Below are 27,561 nucleotides of genomic sequence, written 5' to 3'. Positions count from 1 at the left end.
AACATTTTAATGAAAGCAATGGTCCTGCCACTCTTTATTTCTCATAATACAGTTTTCAAAAGAAGAAGAATTATACACTTTAAATTCTGATCACAAGTTCTTTTTACATTTGAACCAAAGAATGAATGTTAGTACTTCAAAAAAATACCTTCAATGTGTAAGCATACAAATTATCATGAGAAACATTCAAAAACTAGAGTAGGCTCACTTCGAAATGGAGCACGCCTAGTCCCCAGTGACAGCAGGAACTGACATTACCAGAGTCAGGGGTTCTTAGGAGCTCCAACTCTTTACCACTGATCCACAATCAACCCGTTTTCTACCAACAGTATAGGAGAACTTAAGTTTTAAAATAACAGCATCATCTTCCCCCCTGGTCCAGTTGTTTCATTAGGCAGTATTTACAAAAAGCACATGAAAGTTTCTTACTGATGATCAACAACTTTGAGTACTGGTTTTTACTTTTTAAAGCAATGAATTAAATTCTTTTTTTTTTTTTAAAAAAAGAAGATAAACGCACAGTGAAATTATATCTTCGTCTCATTTTCAAAACAAAGCAATTCAGAATACAAAATAACTCAGGTGGCCAGCACCTAACTTATCCTCTAGGTGGCAAAATTAAAACAGACAAAGAAAAAAGCTGTGGGTCGGATTCCCAGTCTGTTCATTCACTTGAACCTACTACTCAGAACACAGAATCACATGTAACCAACCCCAGGCCAGCCCCAAACTTGCTATGTAGCTGAGGCTGGCCTTAAGCTGCTCCTGATCATTGTGTCTCTACCTCCCAATTGCTGGTATTAGAGGCTTTAGTCACCTTGCCCCATTTACGCAGTTGTTGGGTTTCTTAATTATTTTTATGATTTTTAAATATTTGTGAGCATGTGCCTGTGTTCCAAGTACCAGTGGGAGCCAGATGAGGGCTGCTGCAGCAAGCTGTCCTACATGGGACTGAGACCTCAATCCTAGTGAGTAGCAAGGACCCTAACTGCTGACTTATCATGTCTCTCCACCCCACCCCCCCAATTCTTTTTGTGTGAATTCAGACAAGAGCATGCCACAGTGCATGTGCAGATCTGAAAGGACAAACTTTATGGTTCAGTTCGGGGGGGGGGGAGGGGGGTTCAGACAGACTTAGGTGCCAGCCTTACTCAAAGGGTATTTTTATCTACTGAGCCATTCCATTTATCCAGAATATGTTTGTTTGTTTTTTGTTGTTTTTTTGGTTTTGGTTTTTTGGTCTTGTCAGTGTTTATTTTCTGTGTACTGGTGTTTTGCCTGCGTGTGTCTTGTGTGGGGGGTGTCAGATTCCCTGGAACTGGAGCTACTGGCAGGTGTGAACCTGGGTCCTCTGTAAGAGCAGCCAGTACTCTTAGGTGTTGAGCCATTGCTCCAGCCCCCAGTAGGTTTCTAAACTTACTCATGACTTTCATATTGCCCTAAGTTAACCTAGATTGACTGACAGGGCAGTAGTTACCAATAATCAGAACTATACTGTATTTTATGGGCTGATGATCACTTCTTAATACAACTTATTTCATATATTGTATCATCCACCCAGACTGGAGGCAGAGAGGTTGCAAAAGTCTGTCACTTGTTAGCAGCCATGAAGAGCGACTTTGAAGTCAGAAGGGAAAGCAAGGATGTGGTCCAGCACTGGCCTTAGCGACCACAGTTCCTGGGTCTGACCAAACACCTAAGTTAATCCAGGGAATGCAAGGGCTGCCCGGAAGCCCTGTCCCTCCCCGGTGTTATATATAGTAACCTTGTCCTGAGGAGAAAACAGTAGCAATATCAAAGCAGTTACGGATAATTCACTAGGAAAACTTTAGAAGCCAGTGCCCACATCTAAGTCCCAGGGCGAGGAGGTAGAAGCAGGGAGATCACTTGAAGTTCCAGGCCAGTCTGCTTTACACACTGAGTTCTAGACCAGCCAGGCATACATATGAGAACCTGTCTCAAAAAGAGGGAAGAAATCATGGCACCATGATTATGACAATGTTGATGTGCAACAGATGATGCTTATAAACAATTACAATATAAGCTGTATTGTGCTTATGTGTGTGTGTGAGGAGGGAGTACACATTATGCTTGCACTTGTGGGAGTTAGTTCTCCTTCACGAATGTGGTCACAGGGATCAAACTCTGACTCTCAGGCTTGGCAGGAAGTGCCTTTACCTACTGAGCCATATTGCCAGCCCTTTCCAAAAGGTATTTTTAAGTCAAATAACACTTTACCCTCAGGAGTTGATGTCTCTAGTCTTTGTTACTTTTTCTTAATTCCAAGATGGAAATCCTAGTAAGTGACCTGAATGTAACATTAAAGAATCACATGTGAAAAGTGACAGCAATAATAAATGCACATTACTTGAAGAACTGGAGGATAAAAGGGAGAGGGTAGAGCATAAAAACGTTGGCACCATCCAACTGTTTTTGAAAATAGGGAATTGCAGGCATGGCAACACATACCTGTGCCCTTACACACAGGAGGCTGAAGCAAGAGGGTCTCTAGTCACCAGTCATCCTGGACTACCATGGCTACCCTGCCTGGCCATTTTTATCTTTACAACAAGCATAGAGCTGTTTCCTGGCTCTCTCCTTCAAACAATGGCAGCCTCAATAGCAGACACTGACCTTAGAAGTTTTTTTCTGGAATGAAAATGGGGGCAGGTTGAGACAGAGTCCTGTGTAGCCTAGGTTGTCTTTGACCTTGCATTGTAGCTGAGGGAGACCTTGAACAACAGATCCTCTTTGCAGGCATAACTCTTAGAGAGTTGCTGATCTCTGGTTCATAGCAGGAAATAAATTCAACATGGAAGCTTGCTGTAAGAGACAGCAAGGAGAGTAACAGAGTGTTAAGAACTCAGCCAACCTTCAAGGAATGGAAAGAGAATTGAAGTTGAACCTCAATAAAGTGACACTTGTAATGGATGGAAGTCTGTTCATACATGACTGAATACATGAGTTCATAATGCTTTTGTTCAGCTTTGAAACAGGGTCTTACCCTATAGCCCAGGCAGGCCTGCAACTAACTATGTAGTCCAGGCTGGCTTTGAACTAGAATCCTGCTCAGCCTCCTAGGCATACAGGCATAACCATCCATTAACAATGTTTCTTATAACATGTTAAGCTATGCATTTTGTATCTGGCTTTTAGTACATGTACTTCATTTTATACTTTTTTAAGATGTTAAAATGAAAAAACAAAGCTCGGGATTTCCCAATGTGAAAACTACCATAAATATCCACAGAGGGGTCCTAGAAATCACCTACATTATAAAATACTTCCAAGCAATAAGCTAAGAATATTTGAAACATCTTCTATCAAAAAAAAAATTTTTTTTTTTTTTTTGGTTTTTTGAGACAGGGTTTCTCTGTATAGCCCTGGCTGTCCTGGAACTCACTTTGTAGACCAGGCTGGCCTCAAACTCAGAAATCCACCTGCCTCTGCCTCCCGAGTGCTGGTATTAAAGGCGTGCGCCACCACACCCAGCTTAATTTTTTTTTTTTATGGTCTTATTAGCCACCTCATTAGCCACGGCTGGCCTCGTACTCCTGCCCCTTCTATACTCACCTCCTGAATTACAGGCATGCTCCTCCATGCCTGGCTAAGAATACACTTCAAACGCAGAAGTTGTTGCAGTATTATATTATGTACTATAATTTGGCTAAATTGGATTTTGGTGACTTCAAATTCTTCCCTTTCCTCCTTTTCATAAGATTATTCACGTTCCTTATTGGAGATTAGAGCATGAGAATTTGAATACATTTCAGATTTCCTTTAATGTCCATATTTTGTTCCTTTCTCCGTCTTTTAGCATGGAACAGAGATTGGCTTTCTCGCCTAACCATGATGACAGTTGGGAATATGTAGCGTTATACACACATCACTAATGGACACAGGAAGCTGCTCCATCACATAGCCAGCCTGTGTCGTGTCTCTTCCATCTGTTAATGGCTGAGAGGCTGTGTCTCGTGGTTAAATGTCTAATAGACTCAAGAATGTAAGGGCAGATCTAAGCCAGAATGAACACGGTTTTTGAATGCAACATAACAAAGACAAGCAGGTAATACTGTAGTACATGTTTCTCCATCAAACGTCGACAATCCCCCTCCAGTCCTTCAAGCAGCATCTTAAATGGTACGAGTGAATGGTCCCCTTCCTAGTCATAAAATTATGTGGTGTTTGACTGATTCACATATTCAAGAAGTGAGCGGTCTAGCACTCTGCGAATAATGGCTTCCTCAATTATATCAAAATCCTACAATACAGAAAAATGATTAGAAATGGTCAGTAGTGTTTCAGAACTGGGAGGAACAGCACAATGCAATGTTCATATTTGAGGAAATAAATTCTCTCAGTTACATGGCCTGTCTGTCTTTTCTGGAAGCTCGTCATAGACCCAGAACTTACTTTGAGGTTACTCTTTCCTGTTTGACTTCCCTGGCCTTTCAACTATTGCTATTAGGTTTTAATGAGTAGTTTATAGTAAATTGGACACCCAGATTGGAAATATGGCTCAGTGGTTAAGACCATGTACAACTCTTCCAGGGGACCCTAGCTTATTTCCTAGCACCCACTGGGATGGCTAAAAAACTCCACTTGGGGATAGGCATCCATGTTGGTACCTAATAGCTATTTGTCTCTTACTCAAGTTCCTGGAAGATAAGTTCTTGGCAACCCTGACTCCTTGACCCCCCTCCCCACTCAGAAACGCACAGCCATCTGCTTGTTCTGCTATGACTAACTGCTGATTCTGGCTTTTGTAGTCTGCTTGCGCAGACAGAACAGCTCTTGTGGTTTACACCTTTAAAAGCCCTTTCTGCATCTGCTTCAGTCAGGTTAGAGACTCTAGGCCTTGCTTGTAGCCTACCTACATTTAATTAATTATAATCTGAATTGAGTCTGGGGTCTTTTCCCAGTGGTCATGAACTCTACAATAACCACCAGTGAATCCAATGCCTGCCTCTGACTGCCTTGGGCACCCCCCCCCCACACACACACACACAAACACCATACACATATACATATAAGCAAAAACTACATTAAAACCCTAAGATTTAGAAAGTCAAAGAAATAAATTCTGGTCAGGATGATTATCTGTATTTCACACATATCTGGAATAAAGTTTACATATTCCTGCTAGTTTTCTCGGGGACAGAGCTAAATAACGAGCATTTTCTCTAGCAGTGGGGGAAAAATAAGGCCACCTCTACGATTCAGAATGCTAACAGTGGGATGGAGAGATGGTGCAGTGGTTAAGAGCACTGGCTGGACTTCCAAAGTTCCTAAGTTCAATTCCCAGCAACCACATGGTAGCTCACAATCATCTGTCATGGGATCAGGTGCCCTCTTCTGGTGTGTCAGAAGATAGCAACAATGTACTCACAAAAAGAATGCTAACAACTTTATTTTTGATTTATGGAGAGAAAATGTAAGCAATGCTTCAACTTTATTTTTCAAAGTGAAATATAGGCTTCATATCAGCCCTTCTATACGTAAAACACAAAGCAGCCCCCCTTGCTTCCACGAAAACAGAAGGTGAGATCTCTATTGGATGTCCATCCTGATGAGACAGTGTCTTATCATGAGGCCCTGGCTGGCCTGGAGCTCACTATGTAGAGCAGGCTGGCCTTGCACTCACAGAGTTCTGTCTGCCTCTGTCTCTCAAGCGCTGGGATCAAAGGTGTGTGCCACTGAAGCTGATTAAAGAAGACTACTTCAATATCAGTAGTCATTTTTTTAAAAAAACCTATTATTTATTTATTTCCATTTATATGAGTACACTGTAGCTGTCTTCAGACATATACCAGATCCCATTACAGATGGTTGTGAGCCACCTTGTGGTTGCTGGGAACTGAAGTGGGGACCTCTGAAAGAGCAGTCAGTGCTCTTAACCACTGAGCCATCTCTCCAGCACATTAGTAGTCAACTCTACAAAGCACTTTGATTGTCCTGACTTTCTCCTTAATGCTAATACTTAATGCTACCTACATGCTCAATTTACTTATGAGGATTATAAAAAGTAGGCTTAATACAGACATCACAAAAATATAATGTAAAAGGTAGAAATATACTTACTATGAAATCATCATAAAACAAAGTGTGACTGACTTGCAAATGTCTAATTAAACTGCCATTGAAGGTACTTGGGCTTTCATCAGGTCGTGAATGGCAAAGTGGACAGAACTGGAAAGAAAGACAAATAATTCAAGATATTAATGCCAGATAATAGATATTATATTAATACAGACGGGGTTTCTTTTATGTAGCCCTGGCTGTCCTGGAACTCACTCGGTTAACCAGGCTGGCCTCACATTCAGAAATCCGCCTGCCTCTGCCTCCCAAGTGCTGGGATTAAAGGCCACCACCGCCACCACCGCACGGCTAATGCCAGATTTTTAAAAAGGAAGTCACCATAGAACGTGAATCTTAACTATGAATCTGTTGGACACACATCAACATTGTTGGTTTAGTTTCATGGTGTGTGTGATGTGTGCATGTGTTCATGTGTTTGTGTGTAGGTGTACAGGGTCATGCCTGTGCATGTTCCTGTGAAGGCCAGAGGCCAATGTCAGGTGCTCTCCTCAACTGTTCTCCACCCTGTGTTTTAAATTATTTTTATTTTTCATTTCCACTTCATGTACTTAAGTTGTCATACTTTGTTTTAAGAGGATTTTATTTTATTTAAAATGATTTACTAAATAAAATAAAATAAAATAAAATGATTTACTGACTTATTTTTATGTGTATGAGTGTTTGCCTGCATGTATGATATGTGTGTCACATCCATGCCTGGGTCCCATTGACCCTAGTGGAGAACATCAGATATCCTGAAACTAGAGATTGCTGCAGGCTACCACATAGGTGCTGGGCCCCGGAACTCTGGTCCTCTGTAGAGCAGCAAGTGTTCTTAAACACTGACCAGTTCATCAGCTCTCCTTCTGATTTGTTTTTTGAGCCAGAGCTTCTCACTGAACCTGAAGCTAAGCATTTAGTCTAGGCTAGCTGTCTGGCCAGCAAGTTCTAGGAATCTACCATCTCTGTTCTCCTAGTCCTGGGGCCACAGATGAATCACATACAGGTTTTAAGGGAGCACTAGGGATCAGAACTCAGGTCTTCCTGTTTGTGCAAGCATTCTAGTGACTAAGACATTTCCCCAGCACTGTTTTGTTTTGTTTCTCATGTAGCTCAGGCTAGCTTTGAATCCTCTGTGGCTAAAGCCATCTACTACTCTGCTTGGCTTCAAATCTTAATATGGAAGATCTCTCTGAGTTCAAGGCCAGTCTGGTCTACAAACAAAGTTGTTCAAGGTCATCTAGGGCTGCACAGTTAGATCCTATACATTTCTCTCTCCATCTGAGTATCTCACCGCCCTGACTCTAGTTTTTCAAGACAGGGTTTCTCTGGGTACCCCTCAATATCCTGGAATGTTCTCTGTAGATCAGGCTAGCCTCCAGCTCGGAGATCCACCTATGCCTCTGCCTCCCAAGTGCATGTGTCACCACTGCCTGTCTATCTTATTCTTAAGAATTAAAATTAATTAATTAATTAATATAAACAATGTATGGGGTCTCACTGTTGTAGACGGACCTGGTCTGAATATCACTACTGTAGTCCAGGCTAGTCTTAAACTCACAAGGGTTCACATGCTTTTCCCTTCCAAAGGCATGAACCACCATGCCCAGCCACACATTATCAAAGAGAGTTTCTTGGAGCTGGTGAAAAGTTCAGAGGGGCACCAGTTGTGCCGAAAGTTCCCTCATCCCTACATGTGAACTGTGTATGATAAATAAATGTAGTAACCTTAAAAACTAGAAAATAAGTAAGTATGATTTCTAATTTCTTTGGGGGAGGAGCAGATACAGTTCTAATTCTATAACCCAAGCTAGCATAGAGCTCTGTCTATCCTTCATCACGTCTCAAATGCTGAGATTAACAGGCATTGAGCCACAATGCGGTTTATAATGTATCTCAAATTCAGACGCTGTACACAGACAGACAGACAAGTAGTAGATAAGAATCATTGCCGGGCGGTGGTAAAGCACACCTTTAATCCCAGCACTTGGGACAGGCGGATCTCTGAGTTTGAGGTCAGCCTGGTCTACAAAGTGAGTTCCAGGACAGCCAGGACTATACAGAAGAAACCCTGTCTCGAAAAACAACAACAACAACAAAAACAAAAAACAAAAAAACAAAAAACCCCAAGAATCATTACCACGGGCCTCCTTTCTGATCTGTGGTGGATAATGCAATGATCCAGCAAGCAGTCTTCATCCAGTTCCCGCTGACAAAATGGACATACACATCTGGAAATAGCACAGAATTACAATCACTTTAATAGTTGTCAGCTAGAATGACCTCCTAATTAGAAATTTCAAAAAGAAAACAGTTGCATAGACCATAGCTAAGTTAGTTCCTTTTTTGTGAGAGAGCAGGTTCTCACTACATAGCCCAGGCTTGCCTTGCTTGGTCCTCCTGCTTCTGCTCCTAAGTGCCAGAATTATGGCTATGCACCACCACCTCTGGCTTGCTTTTCTGTTTTAAGACAAGAATCCTGCTCTGTAGCTCAGGCTTTCCCTAAGCTCTCTGCAATCCATCTGCTTCAGCCTCCTGGAATGTTGTGACTATAGGAATATGTCTTGGTACTGGGCTGGGGTTTTGTTTGTTTTAATCTCCTTGTGTTATTCAAACTATCCTCAAAATTACTACGTAGCAGAAGCATAAACTACCCTTGTATCAGCAATCCTTCTACCTTGGTTTCCTGCATACTGAAATTATAGTCATGTGCTACTAAGCTTAGCTTTAAAATTCTTTGTTATAATTTTAACTAGCAAAAGAAATTAGAATTTAAGTCAGTTTCTATGTATTTTAAATTTTTCATAAACTCCATCAATTTGCAGTCAAAGCCATATTTTCTCAACCTATTTTTTAGCCTTCCTTCCTCCCTACTGGTCAACCTAGCAGACTCTCTATTCTCGGTTTACAGCAAAAATACTCAATTTAAAATTTATGGCACCACTTGTAAAGCAAATTCTGCAACAGCATGTATCTTAGCAGGGCAATTTCAAGTAAAGTAAGAAGACCAGAGTGATCCTTTGGATCTCTAGGTTAAGAAGTATACATTCAAGGCTGGAGAGGTGGCTCAGTGCTTAAAAGTACCTGTTGCTCTTGCAGAGCACCCAGGTTCAGTTCCCAGCACCCACATGGGGGCTCACAGCTGCTTGTAACTCCAGTTCCAGGGCACTTAACAGTCTCAGACCTCTACAGGATCTTGTCCCCACATGGTGCAGACATACACTCGGGTACAGATACACACAAATATTAAAAAAAAAAAATAAAGACAAGAGTTAGGTACTGAAATCACCCACTATTCAAAAAGAAATGTCTGATTTTGAGTGGTTTCACATAGGAGTACCTCACTCTGTTGCCCAGGATGGCCTCAGAGTCACAACTCCTGCCTCAGCCTCCCAAGTGCTTAAATTCTTCACTGATGCACTGAATTTAGCATGGCATTCTACTGCATCGAAACAAACCTTGCTGTGGTGTCGCCAAGTTCTAGCAGCGGGCCATATTTATCGATGTACTTCTCACAGGTCCTTATGTGCGCCCTCATGTCACTGAGGCAAACCTACACAAAGCAGATTCAAGATAAAACTCCTGTTGGCAAGGACCTTTATGTAACCCAGCTTCACAACTTTCAAATCAGATTACACTGGGAAAGTTAATAAATTGGATTATTTTTTTCACAAAATAGTCACAAAGTACAGGCCTTATCAAGAATAATGCCTATACTTTGGTGGTGGCCCAGCATTCGAGGCAGAATCAGACAGATCTCTAAGATTGAGGTCAGCCAGGGCTACAGATCGAGTAAACAGCCAGAGAGACACCTGGAGAAATCCTGCCTTGAAAAATCAAAAAGTAATAATATAGTAATAACAACAACAATAAACATAATGATCAATACTGTGCTTAAAATCTCCTAACACACATACACACACAATCTCCTAACACTTCAGAAACTGAATGTTGAGCTTTTAAATTTGTTCCTTCTGAAAAGCATGCTGTTTTCTAAAAAAGGCTGTTTTGCATACTGCTATGCAAATAGGTTTTGTGGGCAAGAGACAAATCTAGGTGAAGAGAAAAAGTAAGAATAAAAAAAGAAGAAAAGCATTACAAGAGATGAAAAGAAATGGAGATGAAAATTGAATACTCATTTTGCATGTGTCCATCATAAACTAAAGGAACCTTCTCACACATTAAGTGAAGTAGTAAATGCCATTGATGTGTGGCATGACCAGCAGTGTTGTATGACTTCACAACTCAAGGCATACTTCATAGGGCCTTCTTGGCTAACATAAGCCACTGCTCTTGTCCATCTTCATCAGGGCAGGATAAGGAGCCCTTGCTTGTCTGCACACACCCCAAGGGCTCTGCTGATAGCACAGTATATATACACTGGGCTCAGAGATGCTGGTAAGATCTGCTGGAGAAAACTTCTCACAGCTGCAGCTAGGTGGCAGCCCACAGCCAGCCTACGCCAGCCTACACTGCCTCATTCTGCCAAACCTCCATTGGAAGTTCAGCTTCAAAAACTACCAAGTGATGGAAATAGCCATGAACATATGGTGTACATACACCTTTAATCCCAACACTTGAATGGCAGAGAGAGACAATCTATCTCTGCCAACTTGATCTACATAGTGAGTTCCAGGTCACATAGGCCTACAAGGTGAGACCATCTATCTCAAAAAAATAAAAACAAATAAAAAAAAAATGTGGGGGTGGTGTATGTGAAAAGAAAGACTTAGCTCTAAGTAGGTGTGGTGGTACACACATAATCCTCAGTACCTGGGATGCTGAAGCAGGAGGATGACAAGTATCCAGGCTAGACTAGGCTAAGACATTTTGTTTAAGAAAAATAAGCTTTTCTTAGAAAAGTCACCAACCTGAGGATTGTACATTGACAAATTGTCAAACTTATAGTCTAGATACACATACATTATGTAAGGTACTGTTGCAGAGATGGTGGACAACGAGCCTCTTGCCTATTCTAATGCTGCAGATAATTCAACAGAGGAACCAAGACATGAGGACAGGTAGCTAAGAAGTTCCTCTGAGAGAAACTCAGAAGTAAAGCCAGGCTGCAAGGAGGAGAGCAGCCAGCCTGGACAGCGAAATACGACAGGCTGCAACTTGTTTCAGCACCTTTCCTGTACAGAAGGGTAGCCTAGAAAGCAAAACACTGGCGCAGAGTTCCCCAAACAAGCAAAATCCTGTGACTGATCAGACAGCAGAGAAGAGAGTCTGATGGGCTACTTCATCCAGCGTTTGAGAGGATGCTGTTTTGGATAGACAGCCATAGTAAGGTTGTCCATGTGCCTCACCACACACAGAATAAATCATTAAAAATAAATAACTTGGGGCTGGAGAGATGGCTCAGTGGTTAAGAGCACTGACTGCTCTTCTGAAGGTCCTGAGTTCAAATCCCAGCAACCACATGGTGGCTTACAACCATCCGTAATAACATCTGATGCCCTCTGGTGTGTCTGAAGACAGCTACAGTGTACTTACATAAAATAATAAATAAATATTAAAAAATAAAAAATAATAATAACTTGCGCCAAATCAGAAACAGGAAGAGACAGAATTAGTGTTGGATATCAGGATGCTTATCCCCGAAGGTTATGTACAAATTCTGGTCAGAAGTCCATGATAAATTATTCTTACATCTATAAATATAAATATTTGTAATTCTATCCAGGCCTTATTGGAGAACTGTTGGGCACAAGATTACAGAGATGACATGCTCCCTGTGTGTCCTTGCCTCAAAGCCCTGGAGGGGCTGTCCATTCAGCTCAGGGGGGAGGGGGAGAAAGACAGTAACGGGAAGGAGCCTAACAGGAGAAAAAGACCCTGGCAAGAGGAGGTCCAGGTAACCAAACCAAATCGGTCACTGGGCAGGGATGGGGAACTGGGAAGATGAAAGCCATTTAAGCATCGTCTTGCTCCCATAATTCCTTAAGGGCCAGGGTTAAGGGCAACAGTATCTAGTTGGTTTCCAGGCTCTGAGGCAAAGGGAAAAAGAGTAACCATGTGAGGGTTGACTTTTTGTTTGGGGCATTTGTTGTTCTGAGACAGAGTATTGTTATACAGTCCAGGCTGGTCTGGAACTTGCCTTGGAGACTGAGCCAGCCTTGAACATGCAGTGAGCTGAGATTAAAGGAGTGAGCTAGCCCCACAGATGTGGTGGCACACGCCTTTAATCCCAGCACTTGGGAGGCTGAGGCAGGCGGATTTCTGAGTTCAAGGCCAGCTTGGTCTACAGAGTGAGTTCCAGGACAGCCAGAGCTATACAGAGAAACCCTGTCTCAAAAAACAAAACAAAACAAAACAAAACAAAACAAAACAAAACAAAAAAAGGAGTGAGCTAACTTATATAGCTTTCCTTTTTAAAAATTCCATATTAAAAATGTTATCTTCCCAGCTCTGGGTGGTGGTAGGAAAATAGATAAATGAAGTAAGACTTCCAAGTTTCAAAAAGGATATTTAAAAGGTTGGTGGGGCTACAGACTACGTTCATAGCTAGCACAGGGAACTTAATGACTCTGAAAAATGAGGGCTGGGACTCTGGTTTGCTGGTACAACACTCATTCAGTGTGCGGGTTCAATCTCTAGTGCTGCATACACACAAATACTAAAGGCGTTGATGTGGTGGTAGGTGTATGCAATCCCGACTCTTCCAAAGCAGAGGCAGGAGACAGCAAGTTTATGTCCACCCTGGGCTACAGAATGAGAAACTGTCCCCAAAGCACTGGAGGAGCTAGAGAGATGGAGAGGGTGGAAAGAAAGGTTTCCCTGGAAACCTTTTCTTGTAACCATGAATATGGCTGTTGTTACTCACCAGAGTTCCACACTCAGCACAGTTCTGGTATTCTGACTTCATCCTCTTGGCTATGTCAGTTGCGGGCACTCCCTCTGAAGGAAGGTATGCCCGGCAGTATGGACATGTCCATTTATTATTGTTCTTTATACTGGTCGCAATGCAAGATCGGCAGAACCTACTCAAAAGAAACAGAGAATGCACGCATCAGGAGATAGGGCTCAGCACTTGAGTTCATACTGTTCTTGTTTGTTTGTTTGTTTGTTTGTTTTTCGAGACAGGGTTTCTCTGTATAGCCCTGGCTGTCCTGGAACTCAATTAGTAAACCAGGCTGGCCTCGAACTCAGAAATCTGCCTACCTCTGCCTCCCGAGTGCTGGGATTAAAGGTGTGCGCCACCACACCAGGCTAAAATCTTTTATGAATGAGACTAAGCATGCATGGGAGGGTGTCTAGAGAGATGGCTCAGTGGTCAAGAGCACTGATTGTTCTTACACAGGACACAGGTTCAATTCCCAGCACCTACATGGTAGCTCATAGCCACCTCTAACTCCATTTCCCAGGAATCTGATGCCTTCTTAGGACTTCCACAGGGACTGGGCAAGCAGATGGCAAACAGATCTCATACAATAAAAATAAGTATATTTATCTAGCTGGGCAGTGGTGGCCTTTAATCTGAGCACACGGGAGGGAGAGGCCGGTGGATATCTGTAAGTTCGAGGGCAGCCTGGTCTACAAAGTGAGGTCCAGGACAGCCAGGGCTACAAAGAGAAACCCTGTTTCAAAAAACCAAGAAAAAAAAAAAGGGAAAGAAAGGAAGAAGGAAGGAAGGAAATAAATCTGAAAAGAGAATCTCAGTTTTCCCACTAACATCTCTCCCGCCTGTAATGTAATCTACCTGGGATTACAAGAACACATCACTAAACCTGGCTTAAAGTATTTTCTTATTTTGTTTGTTTGCTTTTTAGAAAGGGTTTCATTGTGTACTCTTGGTTTGCCTAAAACACACTATATAGATGAGGATGGCTTCAATCTCACAGAATCTACCTGAATTTGCCTCCCAAATGCTAGAATCAAAAGTATGAGCCATCAAGTTCTGGTTTGAGTATGCATGGCCCACAGGAAGTAGCACCATTAGGAGGTGTGGCCTTGTTGGAGGAAGTGCGTCACTGTGGGGTGGGCTTTGAAGCTCCAATTAATGAAGAAGGGTCAGTCTTCTCATGTTTGCCTTTGGAACAAGGTGTAGAACTCTCAGCTTCTCCAGTGCCAAGTCTGCCTGGACCCTGCCATGCTTCTCGCCATAAAGACAATGGACTGAACTTCAGAACCAATAAGCCAGCCCTAATTAAATGCTAGCCTTTATAAGAATTGCCTTGGTCATGGTGTCTCTTTACAGCAATAGAAACCCTAAGACATGTAAAACCTTGAAAGTATATTCGTTTAAGAGTACTTTTTTACAAATGGCTCAAACGTTCAACTAAAAGAAAAAAATTAACATTCCAAATACAACATCAATGACTCCAACCTGAATTCTCTGCTTACATGTCTTATGTAGGGGTAGATGACGTCTCACTCTATAAGAAGCTGGACATGAGACTGCAGAAGTATGCAGTCTAGTAAAACCTGGTTTTGTTTGTTTGTTTTTCGAGACAGGGTTTCTCTGCGTATCCCTGGCTGTCCTGGAACTCACTCTGTAGACCAGGCTGGCCTCGAACTCAGAAATCTGCCTGCTTCTGCCTCCCAAGTGCTGGGATTAAAGGCATGTGCCACCATGCCCGGCTAACCAGGCAAGACCTGGGATTTTAAGCTGGGCATGGTGGCAGGACTATATAATCTTAGCCCTTGGGAGGTGGGAGAACAGAAATCAAGGTAATCCTCAGGTAAGTAGTTATAGTGAGTAGAGTTTAGCCTTAAAAAACAAACAAACACCAATGGGGAATAAGAAGTAGAAGAATGAGATTTAAAAAAAAAAGAGTAGATTCTTTGTCAAATTAGAGGGGAAAAATTAAATCAGCATAGTAATGAACCAGTCTAATCCCAGTACTTGGGATTTCAGTCCACCTGGGCTACATATGAAAGTTTTAGGATAGCCTGGGCTACAATACAACCCCTTTCCAAGAGTCAAACAGAAAAAACAATGGTAAGCATATAAGGGAACCTAGAGAAGAACACTCCGAATGGAAACAAAACCAAAAAAATACAACGTTCTAGGAACTGCTTGCTCTTGGCTGACATTCAGAAAGGCAGCCAGGAATCTTAGGGCATAGTCGGAGCTGTGCTGAGAGAGACGAGCAGGCAGAGGATCAGCCTTAACCCAAGAAAATCACACAAGCTCAGGGCCAGCCTGGCTCCTGATCCAGAGTACCACGAAAAAAGACATTATTTTTAGTTGAATGTTTGAACCACTTGCAATATGTACTCTTCAAGAATATACACTCTCAGCCCTTGAGATCTCTCTCAAACATAAACCAGGACCAAGGCTAAGTACCTTTAAGTTTATAATACATCTATTCAATAAACTTTGGTGCCTTAAGCTGGGTGTGGGAGCACAAAATTGTAACCCTAACACTTAGGAAGTTTAAGGAGGATCAGAAGCCCAAAATGAGCCTGAACAAGTTCAAGACTAGCTAGAGGCATATGAGATCTTGTCTCTAAAATCTAACATTAGGTTAGGAGTCTATTTCAGTTGTCCTGCACTGCATTCAGCCCTGGGCCTCAGCCCCACCACTGGATAAACTAGACAAGGTGGTACATACCAGTAATCTCAGAAGTCCAGAGATTGAAGGAGAAGGAGTTCTGGGTCAGCTTAGCTATGTTAGTGAGTTTGCTATATGAGACCCTGGCTCAAAAGGCCCTACACCAGCAAATGATTCCTGATGGTGTCAGAGACAAGATGGGCAAAATAAAATCCATGCCCCTTCTGAAAGTCAAAGGGCTACTGGCTGCATGTTCCCAAAGTTGATTCCAGAAGCAGATGGGGCTGACAGGGCTAGCCATAGGGACAGAAATTGACCACAAAGGACAGGAGGCGATTTGTCAGTGTATAGGAACTAACTGTCCTAGATCTGGGTTGTGGTGTTGTTACGGCTGTGAACAATTGCAGCAATTCATCAGCCCATCCACACTGCGTGAGTCAGAGTGTATCACCTCACTAAAGCTGAGAAGCAAAACAAAAACATTCCCATGATGACAGGGAAGTTACAGTAACACTGTGAGAAAGATCCTGGGTCACTTAGAACACAAGGTCCCTCCTACACAACCCAGGCACAATAGTAGCTGCTCAGAACATGGTCAGAAAGTTGACATAACAATCAGTTAGGAGAAATTGCCCAATAGAGACTTTTCTAGGAATTGCCAAAATTCCCATGAGTAAGCCATACTGTGGTGTCCTGGCTATGGTGTCTTGAGGCTCAGTTGATTAAGAGTATTTGTATGCTCATAGATAATATACACAAAGACCTGGGTACTGTAGTACATGCCTATAATCCCAGCATTTGGAAAGTGAAGACAGGAGGGTCCATAGTTCAAGATTAACCCCAATGATATAAACAGTTGACCAGCCTAAATTCTACATTAGATCCTTTCAAAAGTGTGATGTTTTTCTGCCATGAAGACCTCAAGACCCCTAGAGAGGGGAATATGGGAACCAACACTAAGGAAAGGAGGTATTCAATTGTCTACCCTGACTACCTGCCGTAGGGGGCTGTGAAGTGGAAAATAACAAAAAGAGGGATCAACACAAAGAGAATATAGTTAAGGAAAAAAAAAAACTGATGTCATGATGGATGTAAATGGAATACCATCTTGAAGATTTCACTCCACCCCAGAGTGGTGGCATACTCCTTTAATCCCAGCACTCAAGAGGTAGAGGCTGGAGGATCTCTGTAAACTAAAGACCAGACTGGTCTACAGGTGAGTCAAGACTACAGAGTGAGATCCTGTGTCAAACAGCAACTATCTGGCTTCTTGTTTCCAAACCTCTGAATGTGGTCAGGGAAATACCAAGTTACCAAGCACCTATCATGGATTGGTCTCTGACCCCCTCAGGGCACACCACAGCACATGCACCCTTCCACATACACACAACATAAAACAAATAAATGTAACTTTTAAATGAAAAAAACAACCACCACCTCCAACATCAAAGACAAAAAGCTTCTGAACACAGCACCAGGGCTTTGGAATCAGATGTCACACAAACCGAACCTCTGACTTTGCTGGTGTGACTTATCTTTCTAGCCTGGTATCACTCCAGTGCCATCTCCCAGAATGCTTGGGGTGAAAGGGCCTCTCTGAGGTGTGTGGCCCTTCCCTCCAGCATGACCCCATCCCCCTTGTAGCACAGCAGGAGAAAACCAATAAGGAAATCCATAATGACTCAACCGGCTGGAAACCAGCTGGAAACTTAATTACATCACTCCTATTTGTTATTTCATGAACCCATTCTATTCCTCTAAAGTAATTAGCCAAAATCCCCTGTAATGAAGAGGCTGGCAGGGTACTGGAAGGAAACAGGAAAACACAGCTAAGAACACTGGAGAGACGTATGTCCCTAGTCTCAGAGCAAAACTAAACTCTAAATGAATTCCAACAGGAAAGGGAAGCCCTGGGGACTCTAAGGTTGAGGGAGAGGGTTTTGGAGGAGAGCGGTCTGGCGGACAGGGATCTGGAAGACGCTGTTGGCACCAGGTGGCAGGCCTAACCTTTTAATTGAGGTATTCAACACAAAGCTTCATTATGGATGTGCTGGCTAGGCTTAATAGCTCACATCTGTAATCTCACCAGTTGGGAGGCTGAGGCAGGAGGATTGCTTTAGGTTGAAGGCTGGTCAGGGCTATATAGTGTGTTCCAGGTCAGCCTGGGTTAGAGTGAGAACCTGTCTAGATAGAGTTTTAAAAAAAAAAAAAAGATATGAGCCAGCAAAGTTAGCATCAATGGAAACAAAGTTAAGGGAACCGTTATCCAAAGACAAAAGTCACGGTGAACAGTCCACGATAATAAAACACACGCACACAAACCAATCCCCTTCAACAATGGACCAGACCGGTCTGGCCCAAAGTACAGCTTAACGGTACAGTGTATATTGTTGTGCTATAGTGCTTGCCTAGTTCAGCCCCCAGCACAGCAAGAAAAACAATAGCCCTGTCATATCTAGTATGGGACGGACACACACACACTCACACACACTCACACAAACACACAAAAGGTCAGTTACCAAATTGTACAAACTTTGGTTTGTTTTGGAATCACTTCAACCGCTAGCCAACACTTAACTGCCAAATCTTCAAGGGGTGGTCACATGGTGCTTTTTAAAACATGTGCTCACCCACTAGAACAATGGCACTCAAGAATTTCCCAATTGTAGCATAAAAGGCTTCACACACCACATTCTAACACACTCACCGAGCACACTGGGGTGTTCTTCCAGGGCATGGAAGGTCTGTGGCCAATCATCAGCTCTAGCTTGTTTTTTTTTTTGTTTTTGTTTTTTTGTTTTTTGTTTTTCGAGACAGGGTTTCTCTGCAGCCCTGGCTGTCCTGGAACTCACTCTGTAGACCAGGCTGACCTGGAACTCAGAAACCCACCTGCCTCTGCCTCCCAAGTGCTGGGATTAAAGGCATGCACCACCACGCCCGGCCATCAGCTCTATCTTAAAGTCATTATAGAGAAACCATAGACCATTGGAGCCGGGGATACAGCTCAGTTGGTAAAGCACTTTCATAGGGTGCACAAAGCCCTGGGTTCAATCTCCAGTACCATCTCGTGTGTCCTCTCCCTCTCCCCTCCCTCTCTCCGTGGTTAAGAACACTTCCTGCTCTTCTGCAAGACCTGAGTTCCGTTCCTTAGCTGGGCAGTGGTGGCACATGAAAAGATCTGCTCTTGAGAGCCACACTTTGGAGAAGTTTTATAGCTCCTGCTTGATCTCTAATGGGATTTTCATCCATTTTCCTTAAAGTGACTTAGAAATCGCCTCAGCAGCAATGCCTTCTAGGAAAAGTGTGCACACGGATGATGTTAATAAGCACTTGTCTCCACTGAGTTCAAGGGAGATACAGATCTTCCTATCGCCCCTGCCCCTCTTAGGCCCAAACTGAAACTCTAGAGCAGGGGCTCTCAACCTTACTAATGCTGCAATCCTTTAATACAGTTCCTCATGCTGTGGTGACCCCCTCAACCATAAAATTATTTTCGTTGCTACTTCATAACTGTAATTTTGCTACAATTATTTATCATGATGTAAATATTTGCATTTTCTGATGGTCTTAGGTAACACCCCTGTGAAAGAGTCATTTGATCCCCAAAGGGGTTGGGACCCACAGGTTGAGAAACCTTGCTCTAGATCTTTTTGGTAACTCTTAGTTTTCATCTACTTCCCCCTAAATTTATTCTCCAGGATCTTTGAGATATTTGTGTTTGCTTGTTTCTTTATGGTATTGTGTTGTTTTGGAGTCAGTGTCCCTTTAGTCCATCATAGCAAGTTAACACTTGATATTCAGGCTGGCTTTAAACTTGTGGCAATCTTCTAGGACTCTAAATGTCAAATGCTTACAGGTATGCCTCACTAGAATCAGCTTTCAGCAATTACATTTTAGATTCTTTTTACCAGATTGCTGAATGTTCACCAGGCCTGTGATGGCTATTCTTGGTTGTCAATTTGATTACATGTAGAACTAACTAAAATCCAAAAATGTAAGGACACACCTGTGAAGGATTTTTTTTTTTTTTACTTGATTTGAAGTAGATCCACTTCTAGTCCAGACCTATGAAGTAGGACAGGCCTTTAATCTGAGCCATACCTTCTGATGCAAGTCTATATGAGGACATGGAAGACCGAAGCTTTTCTCTCTTCCTGCTTGCCCTTGCCTTGCTAGCATCTGCATTCTTTCATTGGCATTAGAGTTCTTCTTTGGGATTTCAGGATATACTAAAGATCACTTGAGATATCCAGCCTTGTGCACTGAGCAACTACTAGATTCATGGACTTTCTGTTCACAGGCAGCCATTGTTAAATTAGCAGGACTGCAGCTGTAAATCAACCCAATAAATTCCATATATATGTGTGTGTGTGTGTGTATGTGTGTGTGAGTGTATACACACACACCCTTTCTTGAACTAATTAAATCCTAGATATTGTCTCCATCATATTTCTCCTTTGTCTACTATATCTATTTAGAAAGCTAATTATTTGCTCTTGTCTATTTGAGTGTGTAATACTAAGGGAATAAATTCAAGGTGTAGAAAGAATATCTTATGTATTCGATGAATCACCTGTCAATTAAAAAAAATCTACGACCTATAGGAAAGGGTAGAATAGAAGGTGGGACATCTGGGGGGCAGAAAAAATTCTGGGATAGAACAAAGCAGGAAGATATAAGGAGACAGAAACGTGGTACCAGAGCACAGGTAACCAGCCACAAGACAGAATGTAGAGTAAAATAAATGAGTTATTTTTATGTTATGATTCTAGTCTGAGAAGAGCCTAGCTATATGGCCAAGGTATTTGTAAATATATTATGAGTCTGAGTCTTATTTCTGGGAGCATGGGGCTGGGAGGAAAAACTGGACCCTAACTTCTACACCAAAGCCTAGTGCACACTAGTAAGAACTCTGCCACTGCATCAGAACTGTGGCAGTTTGAAGATGTCCCCCATAGTTCTGGGCATTTGAATGTTTGGTTCCCCAGCTGGCTGCAGGGTTTCAGAAGGCTTAGGAGGTCTGGCCTTGGTGGAGGAGGTATATCTCCTGAGGCAGACTGAGATTTTTTTTTTTAATTAGGTATTTTCCTCATTTACATTTTCAATGCTATCCCAAAGGTCCCCCATACCCACCCCCCCAATCCCCTACCCACCCACTCCCCCTTTTTGGCCCTGGCGTTCCCCTGTACTGGGGCATATAAAGTTTGCAAGTCCAATGGGCCTCTCTTTGCAGTGATGGCCGACGAGGCCATCTTTTGATACATATGCAGCTAAAGACAAGAGCTCCCGGGTACTGGTTAGTTCATATTGTTGTTCCACCTATAGGGTTGCAGTTCCCTATAGCTCCTTGGGTAATTTCTCTAGCTCCTCCATTAGGGGCCTTGTGACCCATCCAATAGCTGACTGTGATCATCCACTTCTGTGTTTGCTAGGCCCCGGCATAGTCTCATAAGAGAGAGCTATAACTGGGTCCTTTCAGCGAAATCTTGCTAGTGTATGCAATGGTGTCAGCACTTGGAAGCTGATTATGGGATGGATCCGGCAGACTGAGATTTGAAGACTCTGGCCATTTTGGGCTCCCGCTCTCCATGTCCTGCTCATGTTCCAAGAGCTCATGGTCCTCAGATTTCAGCTACCTTAGCCTCTCTCTGCCATCATGGAAATAATATGCCCAAACACATTCTTTATAAGTGGCCTTGGTCATGTAAAGCAGCTAATATTTATGCCCAGCTCCCTTTAGCGGCTGTGCCTATAACACTCACAGAAGAGTTTATTTTTCTGGCACTGGACACTGAGCTTTGCACACATTAGGCAAGTGCTTTACCAATGAACAACATCCCCAGACCTGACTGTTCTCGTCAACAATAAATTAGGTTCCTTTTTAGTTCAGTTCACAGTTTCCATTCAATAACTCTTTTCTTTCCCCCGTTCTCTGACAATATTAAAGCAAATGTAGGAAGTCTTTTTCTTCTAATCTAATTTTACAACTATTTTTGTCATATGAATAATCAAATCAATATATAAAACGCTGGATATCAGGCGTGGCAGTGCACATCCAAGCACTTGGGAGCCAGGTGGATCTATGTGAGTTCACTCACAGAGTCTTGTCTGTATGTCTACACAGTGAGTTCCAGACCAGCCTGGAATGACTCTCCCTCTCTCCCTCTCTCTCTCACCCCTCCACAGAGAGAGAGAGAGAGAGAGAGAGAGAGAGAGAGAACCTACAAGGTAGGATAGAGGCCTGAATATCAGTAGTTCAAGGTCACTCTTGTTCATGATGTGAGTTTAATACCAGCTTGAGGTACACGAAACCCGGTCTCAAGACATTTTAAGGCATCTACCACCACACCTGCCCGACTACTAGAGCAAAACCTCCAAAACACACAAGGTAGAAGAGCCAATTCCTAAAAGCTATCCTCTTGCCTCCACTCCTGTATCCTGGGAAGCATGTATCATTGTGATGGTTTGTATATGCTTGGCCCAGAGAGTGGCACTATTAGGAGGTATAGCCTTGTTAGAGGAAGTGTGTCACTGTGGGTATGGGCTTTAAGACCCTCATCCTAGCTGCCTGGAAGTCAGTCTTCTCCTAGCAGCTTTCAGATGAAGATGTAGAACTGCCAGCTCCTCCTGCACCAGGCCTACCTGGACACTGCCATGCTTCCACCTCGATAATGAACTAAACTTCTGAACCTGTAAGCCAGCCCCAATTAAATGTTGTCTTCATTAGATATGCTTTGGTCATAGTGTCTGTTCACAGCAGTAGAACCCTTAGAAAATCATCTTAAATAAATGAATTAATTTAAAATCCAGAAGTTCAATTAAAAACAAACAAACAAACAAAAAAACAGGTGTCATTAAATTTTTAATCCCAGTACTCAAGAGGCAGAGGCAGGTGGATTTCTGAGTTCGAGGCCAGCCTGGTCTACAAAGTGAGTTCCAGGACAGCCAGGACTACACAGAGAAACCCTGTCTCGAAAACAAACAAACAGGTGTGGGCGGGGAGTCTAGTTCATTTGGTAAAGAGCCTGCTCAGCCCGCCTAGCAAAAGACCTGAGGCTCACACTCAGGCCTCTCATCTAGACTAGGGAGGCAGAAGAGAGTGCTCGTCGGTAAGGATGGCACGCACCTTTAATCCTAGCATTTAGGAGGCAGCAGCAGGAAGATCGGGAAGTTCAAGGCCAGCTTGCTCTACAAAGTCAGACCCATTTCTCAAAAGAAGGAAAAAGAAAAATGAAAGAAATGTAATGACTAAAAGTGGACAGTCATCCTTGACTGCATAGTGAGTTCAGGGTCAGCTGGAATATGTGGGACTCTGTCAAAATAAAGATGATGACTATACCTGTATGCAGGTGGCATTGGAGATCCAGTCTAGGGCTGGGCTTGTGCTAAGCCAGTGCTCTACCACTGTGCCCTACATTTCTAGCTCTCGGCCTCCCTTACAGGCTTCTGTGGATCTCACATGCTCATAACAGCTCACGGCTAGCCACCTTTTAAAGGCAGAGATTGAGAATGTGAGAGTCAACCACTAGGTCACAAGAAGGCTGAATCCCAGCCGGGCGTGGTGGCGCACACCTTTAATCCCAGCACTTGGGAGGCAGAGGCAGGCAGATTTCTGAGTTCGAGGCCAGCCTGGTCTACAAAGTCAGTTCCAGGACAGCCAGGGCTACACAGAGAAACCCTGTCTCGAAAAACCAAAAAAAAAAAAAAAAAAAAAAAAAAGAAGAAGGCTGAATCCCAAACCCAGCTTGCAGTCACGTCTTTGCACACTATGTCACACTGTGTGTAAAGGTTTCCCTATACATTCATCCAGAACTGTTGTCATTTATTTGTTTATAAACTAAAATCAACAAAAACAGCCCAGTTTGCAATCTAACCTTGCTATGGGATGATAAAAACAGGGCTTCACTGGCAATTTTCTCATTTTCCAACTTAAGCTTGGCAGGAAAGAGTCATTCATTTAGAATGTACAATTGCTGTTAACAACAGTCTCCAGTGCAAAAGGACTCTGGTTAACATTTATAAAGTGGAAGGCGCCCAAGTTGGCTAAATGCAAGAACATGGAAATTCTGCCCACAGCCTGAACAATGGACATAGATTTGTCAAAACAAAGAACGGTTAAGGGAGGGAAGGCAATTTGTCCAGTCCCTGTTAGGATATTTTATGACTCTTTTTTCCAGTGGCCAGTTTCCTATTCACTTTAACAAAGGAAAAAGATTAAACAGAAAGAAATGTAACATTTTGCAAGTTTATATTCTCCTTTAGTAGAAACAAATAAATTAAAGTGTTCAAAATCCAGCCCCTGCAAACAATGTGGAATCAGAGGACTACCTAGCCAAGTTGCTCCTTCAGAGCAGTGGAAGGGATTTTCAAAACTTGCTGTTGTTCATCGTTGATTGGACTGTAAAGCTATGTAGTGAATTTGAGGCTAGACTACTTACTTTACATGAGACCCAAACTCACCCCAAACCACCCAAAAGAAAACAGTTTTTTAAAAGTGTAATTATCTTTAGGCTGTTGTTCTGACCTAATTGATATATTTCATAACATTACACAACAGAACTTTGGCTCTCACCCTGTTACCCTGGCCTTTGGATGGTATGTCAAAGAGCTATGTAGAGACAGCTAGGAAACACCATCACTAACTGGAAAAGGCGTTAAAAAAAAAAAAAAATATATATATATATATATATATATATATATATATATATATATGCCCTGAAGTACAAAGCTGAAGAAAACAAGTCCTGAGAATATCCACAAAGTAGCGCCCAGAGCACTCTTGATTTAAATACTGTGTGGGCCGCACATTCTCCTCCCTGGCTCCCTGTGGGTACCAGGGCCTCCCGGTTCGGTTGCCCGAGTTTGTCAAGCCTTCCTCAAGTGCTGTTAAAACAGGGTCGCGCATATGCGTTTTTAATATACGGGGGTTTTGTTTTGTTTGTTTTGTTGGTTGGCCAAGAGTCGACACCGGCAGATGTGTTTTTGTTCTTGTGCTTTATCGGATTGTCGTTAGTTTCGTCAGAGATGACGGTGGAGGAGTCGGCTTTGCTTCCGATCTATGCATGCATGCAAGCACACAACTCACACCCAAGTGACCACAAAAAAAAAAAAAAAAAAAAAAAAAAAAAACACGAAAAAACTGCCTGAATAAACAGCCCTCTGTTTATTCAAACACCCCTAAGAACATACCCTAATAGCATAATAACAGCCCTCTGATTATTCAAACACCCCTAAGAACATACCCTAATAGCATACACCTGAGGCTTCTTTTTTAAAGTCTTCTTAGAAACAACTACTGCTTGCTTTGCAACGGCAATAAATTTTCACTACATGCACGAGATTTTGAAGAAAACTGTCTATACTTTCGGTTTGGGGAGGGGCCGTGCCTGTGGCAGGTAGTTTACAACCTCCAGTCACTTTGCAGCAGGGTTTTAAACCAGTGAATTTAGTGGTGTGAAACAAACATCCGAGCTCCAAGCTCCACCCTATTCATTGGTCAAGCTAACGACCTCAGAAAGCCTTTGGCATGCTCTAGATGGCCTTGACGATTTTCGAGGGGTCGAGGTCTGTATTTGTTAGGAAAGGAACCCGTGTGAGAATTGAAAGAGTTTGCACAGTTTCTCTACAGCAAAAGAGATCAGCCTCTGGAGGTTTTGGAACATGTGCACAGCCCCAAAAACAAAAAACAAAACCCACCCAAGTTCTCAGGAGAGTGGAAGGCACACCCAATCAGTCGGACAAATGTGCAATGTGTCGGAGGTCCCTGTCCTACCACACCACGATTCCCCGGCTCTCACAATCTCGTGTAAGTGCCTCCAACTACATACAAACACATACCCTGGGTGTCTTCCCGGACCTGTCCAGGTGGTCGTAGTTCTGCATTAGTTTCCCCAGTACTCCTGCTTCTACTCCCACCCACCCTGTGCCCTCGGCTTCCCCAGCATCCCTCCCCGCTGGGTGGGCGCGCCACCCGACACTCACACGTGGCCACAGCGGGTCCGGACCGGCTGGTGTAGCACCTCCAGACACACTGAGCAGTCGAAGGAGGTGATGGGCAGCTCCGAGTCCCCGCTGCGCTCCAGAGTCCGCGGGGTGGCGGAGGCGGGCGCGGACTTGGAGCTGTCGCTGCTCAGCAGGGAGCCCATCGCTGCGCTCTAGCTCAGCGAGCTGCCAGGAGCTCCCTGCTGGCTGCGGGTGGTTCTGTTGTCCCGCCCGGGAGGAAGGAAGTCCCGGCCCAGGCCGGATCGCCGCCTCCTGGCTCGGCCAGCCGCGCCGCGGGGCCTCTCGGTGGAGCGCAGGCGGAGCGCGCGGCCGCCGCTTACAAACGCTCTTCCGCGAGAGACAAGGCACTGCAGAGGCTCGAGGTCCCCGGAGGGTGAAACCTGAACCCTCCACTCGGAGTCCGCACTCAGAGTTCCGCAAGAGTTCCGATAAGTGCAGTTTAAGAACACCCACTGGAGACAGGATGACTCTATCCGGCCTCCAAGTTGGAATCTTAATAAGCCTCAGAGCCGACCTATGACCATTTAGGTGACTGACTCAATATTTCAATTGCGAGGGATAGCCCAGGACAACAGACGTTTTCTGATCGTGATGTGAAGCTTAATCCAGAGGCCCACTTGGTGGCGTTCAAATACAACGACAGCGGTCAGACGAGGAATGCAGAGTTCGAGGCCAGCTGGGCTGCATTTGAACAAGACTGTGCTTCAAAAATAAATAAGCCCGGCATTGTGGTTTATGCCTTATGTCTCAGCATTTACGAGGTTGGAGAAGGAGGATTGCCTAAAGTTTCAAGGCAGTCTGGGCCACACAGTGAGTTCCAGGGCCTTCAGGACTAGGGAATGGAACCATCTCAAGAAAACAACACGATTTTACACGTAGTTCAGTGGTGGTGTGCTTGCCTAGCCTGTATGAGCCCTGGGTTTGTTCTCTAGTGCCTTAGTAATGAAAAAGTAAAGAATAAAATAAAATTCCTATGGCATGTTGTGGGGCATTCTTTAGTCACTACACTTAGGAAGTAGATAGGAGGGGAAAACAGGCTGAGAAGGTTATAGATATAATGTAGTTGTATGGGCAAATGCACAGTACACTGAATTATATATAAAATACTGCAAAATATGTAATGCAACAATTGGGCAGTGGTGGCACACGCCTTTAATCCCAGCCCTTAGGAGGCAGATGTAGGTGGATCTTTGAGCTCAAGGCCAGCCTGGTCTACAGATCGAGTTCTAGGACAACCACCAGGAGTACACGGAGAAACCCTGTCTCAAAAACCAAACAATCAGCAGGGCAGTGGTGGCGCCCACCTTTAATCCCAGCACTTGGGAGGCAAAGGCAGGCGGATTTCTGAGTTCGATGCCAGCCTGGTCTACAGAGTGAGTTCCAGGACAGCCAGGGCTACACAGAGAAACCCTGTCTCGAAAAAACAAAAAAACAAAAACAAACAATCCCCTGAACCCCACTTATTTTCTCCAGTCTTTACCGTTTTTGTGTTTTGACACTTTTAATTTTTTTCCTCTTTTTATGACAGCATCTTCCTGTATCCTGAAACTTGCTTTGTAGACCAGACTGACCTCAAACTCAGAGATCTGCTTGCATCTGCCTCTGCTGGGATTAAAAGCAGGTGCCACCATGTCCAGCTGACACTTTTAACTTAATCTTGCATTGTTTAATTTTATGATGCTGGGCTTTATTTGTTAGGCAAATACTCTATCACTAAGCTGTAACTCAGCTCCTGTTTTGTTTAGTTTTTATTTTTGCTTCTTGTTACTGTTTTTGAAAACAGATCTCATGGTGTAGTCTCGGCTGTCCTGGAGCTCCTTATATGGACCAAACTGGCCATGAATTCCTAGAGATCTGCCTTGCTCTCCCCCCTGAATACAGGGATTAGAGGCAAGCACCACTATGCCCAGCCTAGCCATAGGCTAGGGAACAGGTTTACAGTGTTAAGTATCTTCTCTTCTTTTGACCAGGCCTCACATCC

At 43.4% G+C, this 27,561-nt stretch overlaps 1 protein-coding gene across 2 annotated transcripts in view; it reads right to left on the bottom strand.

Moving 5' to 3' along the window:
• Rnf125 (ring finger protein 125) overlaps window positions 1-27,561 on the bottom strand; it is a 42,745-nt gene continuing 15,184 nt past the window's right edge. Inside the window, exons 1-6 of one of the 2 annotated variants that reach the window (NM_001364973.1) lie at window positions 25,560-25,996; window positions 12,905-13,061; window positions 9,537-9,631; window positions 8,219-8,309; window positions 6,082-6,189; window positions 1-4,261 (exon numbers count right to left, since the gene is read on the bottom strand). In NM_001364973.1, the coding sequence (NP_001351902.1) occupies window positions 4,175-4,261; window positions 6,082-6,189; window positions 8,219-8,309; window positions 9,537-9,631; window positions 12,905-13,061; window positions 25,560-25,723 (702 nt within the window). In that variant the 5' untranslated portion in view covers window positions 25,724-25,996 and the 3' untranslated portion in view covers window positions 1-4,174. Of the gene's footprint in view, window positions 4,262-6,081; window positions 6,190-8,218; window positions 8,310-9,536; window positions 9,632-12,904; window positions 13,062-25,559; window positions 25,997-27,561 lie in introns of those variants that run through there. The other variant, NM_026301.3, reaches the window with a different exon arrangement.

The sequence above is a fragment of the Mus musculus genome, chromosome 18, assembly GCF_000001635.26.
Source record: "Mus musculus strain C57BL/6J chromosome 18, GRCm38.p6 C57BL/6J".
Classification (NCBI taxonomy): Eukaryota; Metazoa; Chordata; class Mammalia; order Rodentia; family Muridae; genus Mus; species Mus musculus.
This window is presented reverse-complemented; position numbering and strand designations above follow the sequence as displayed.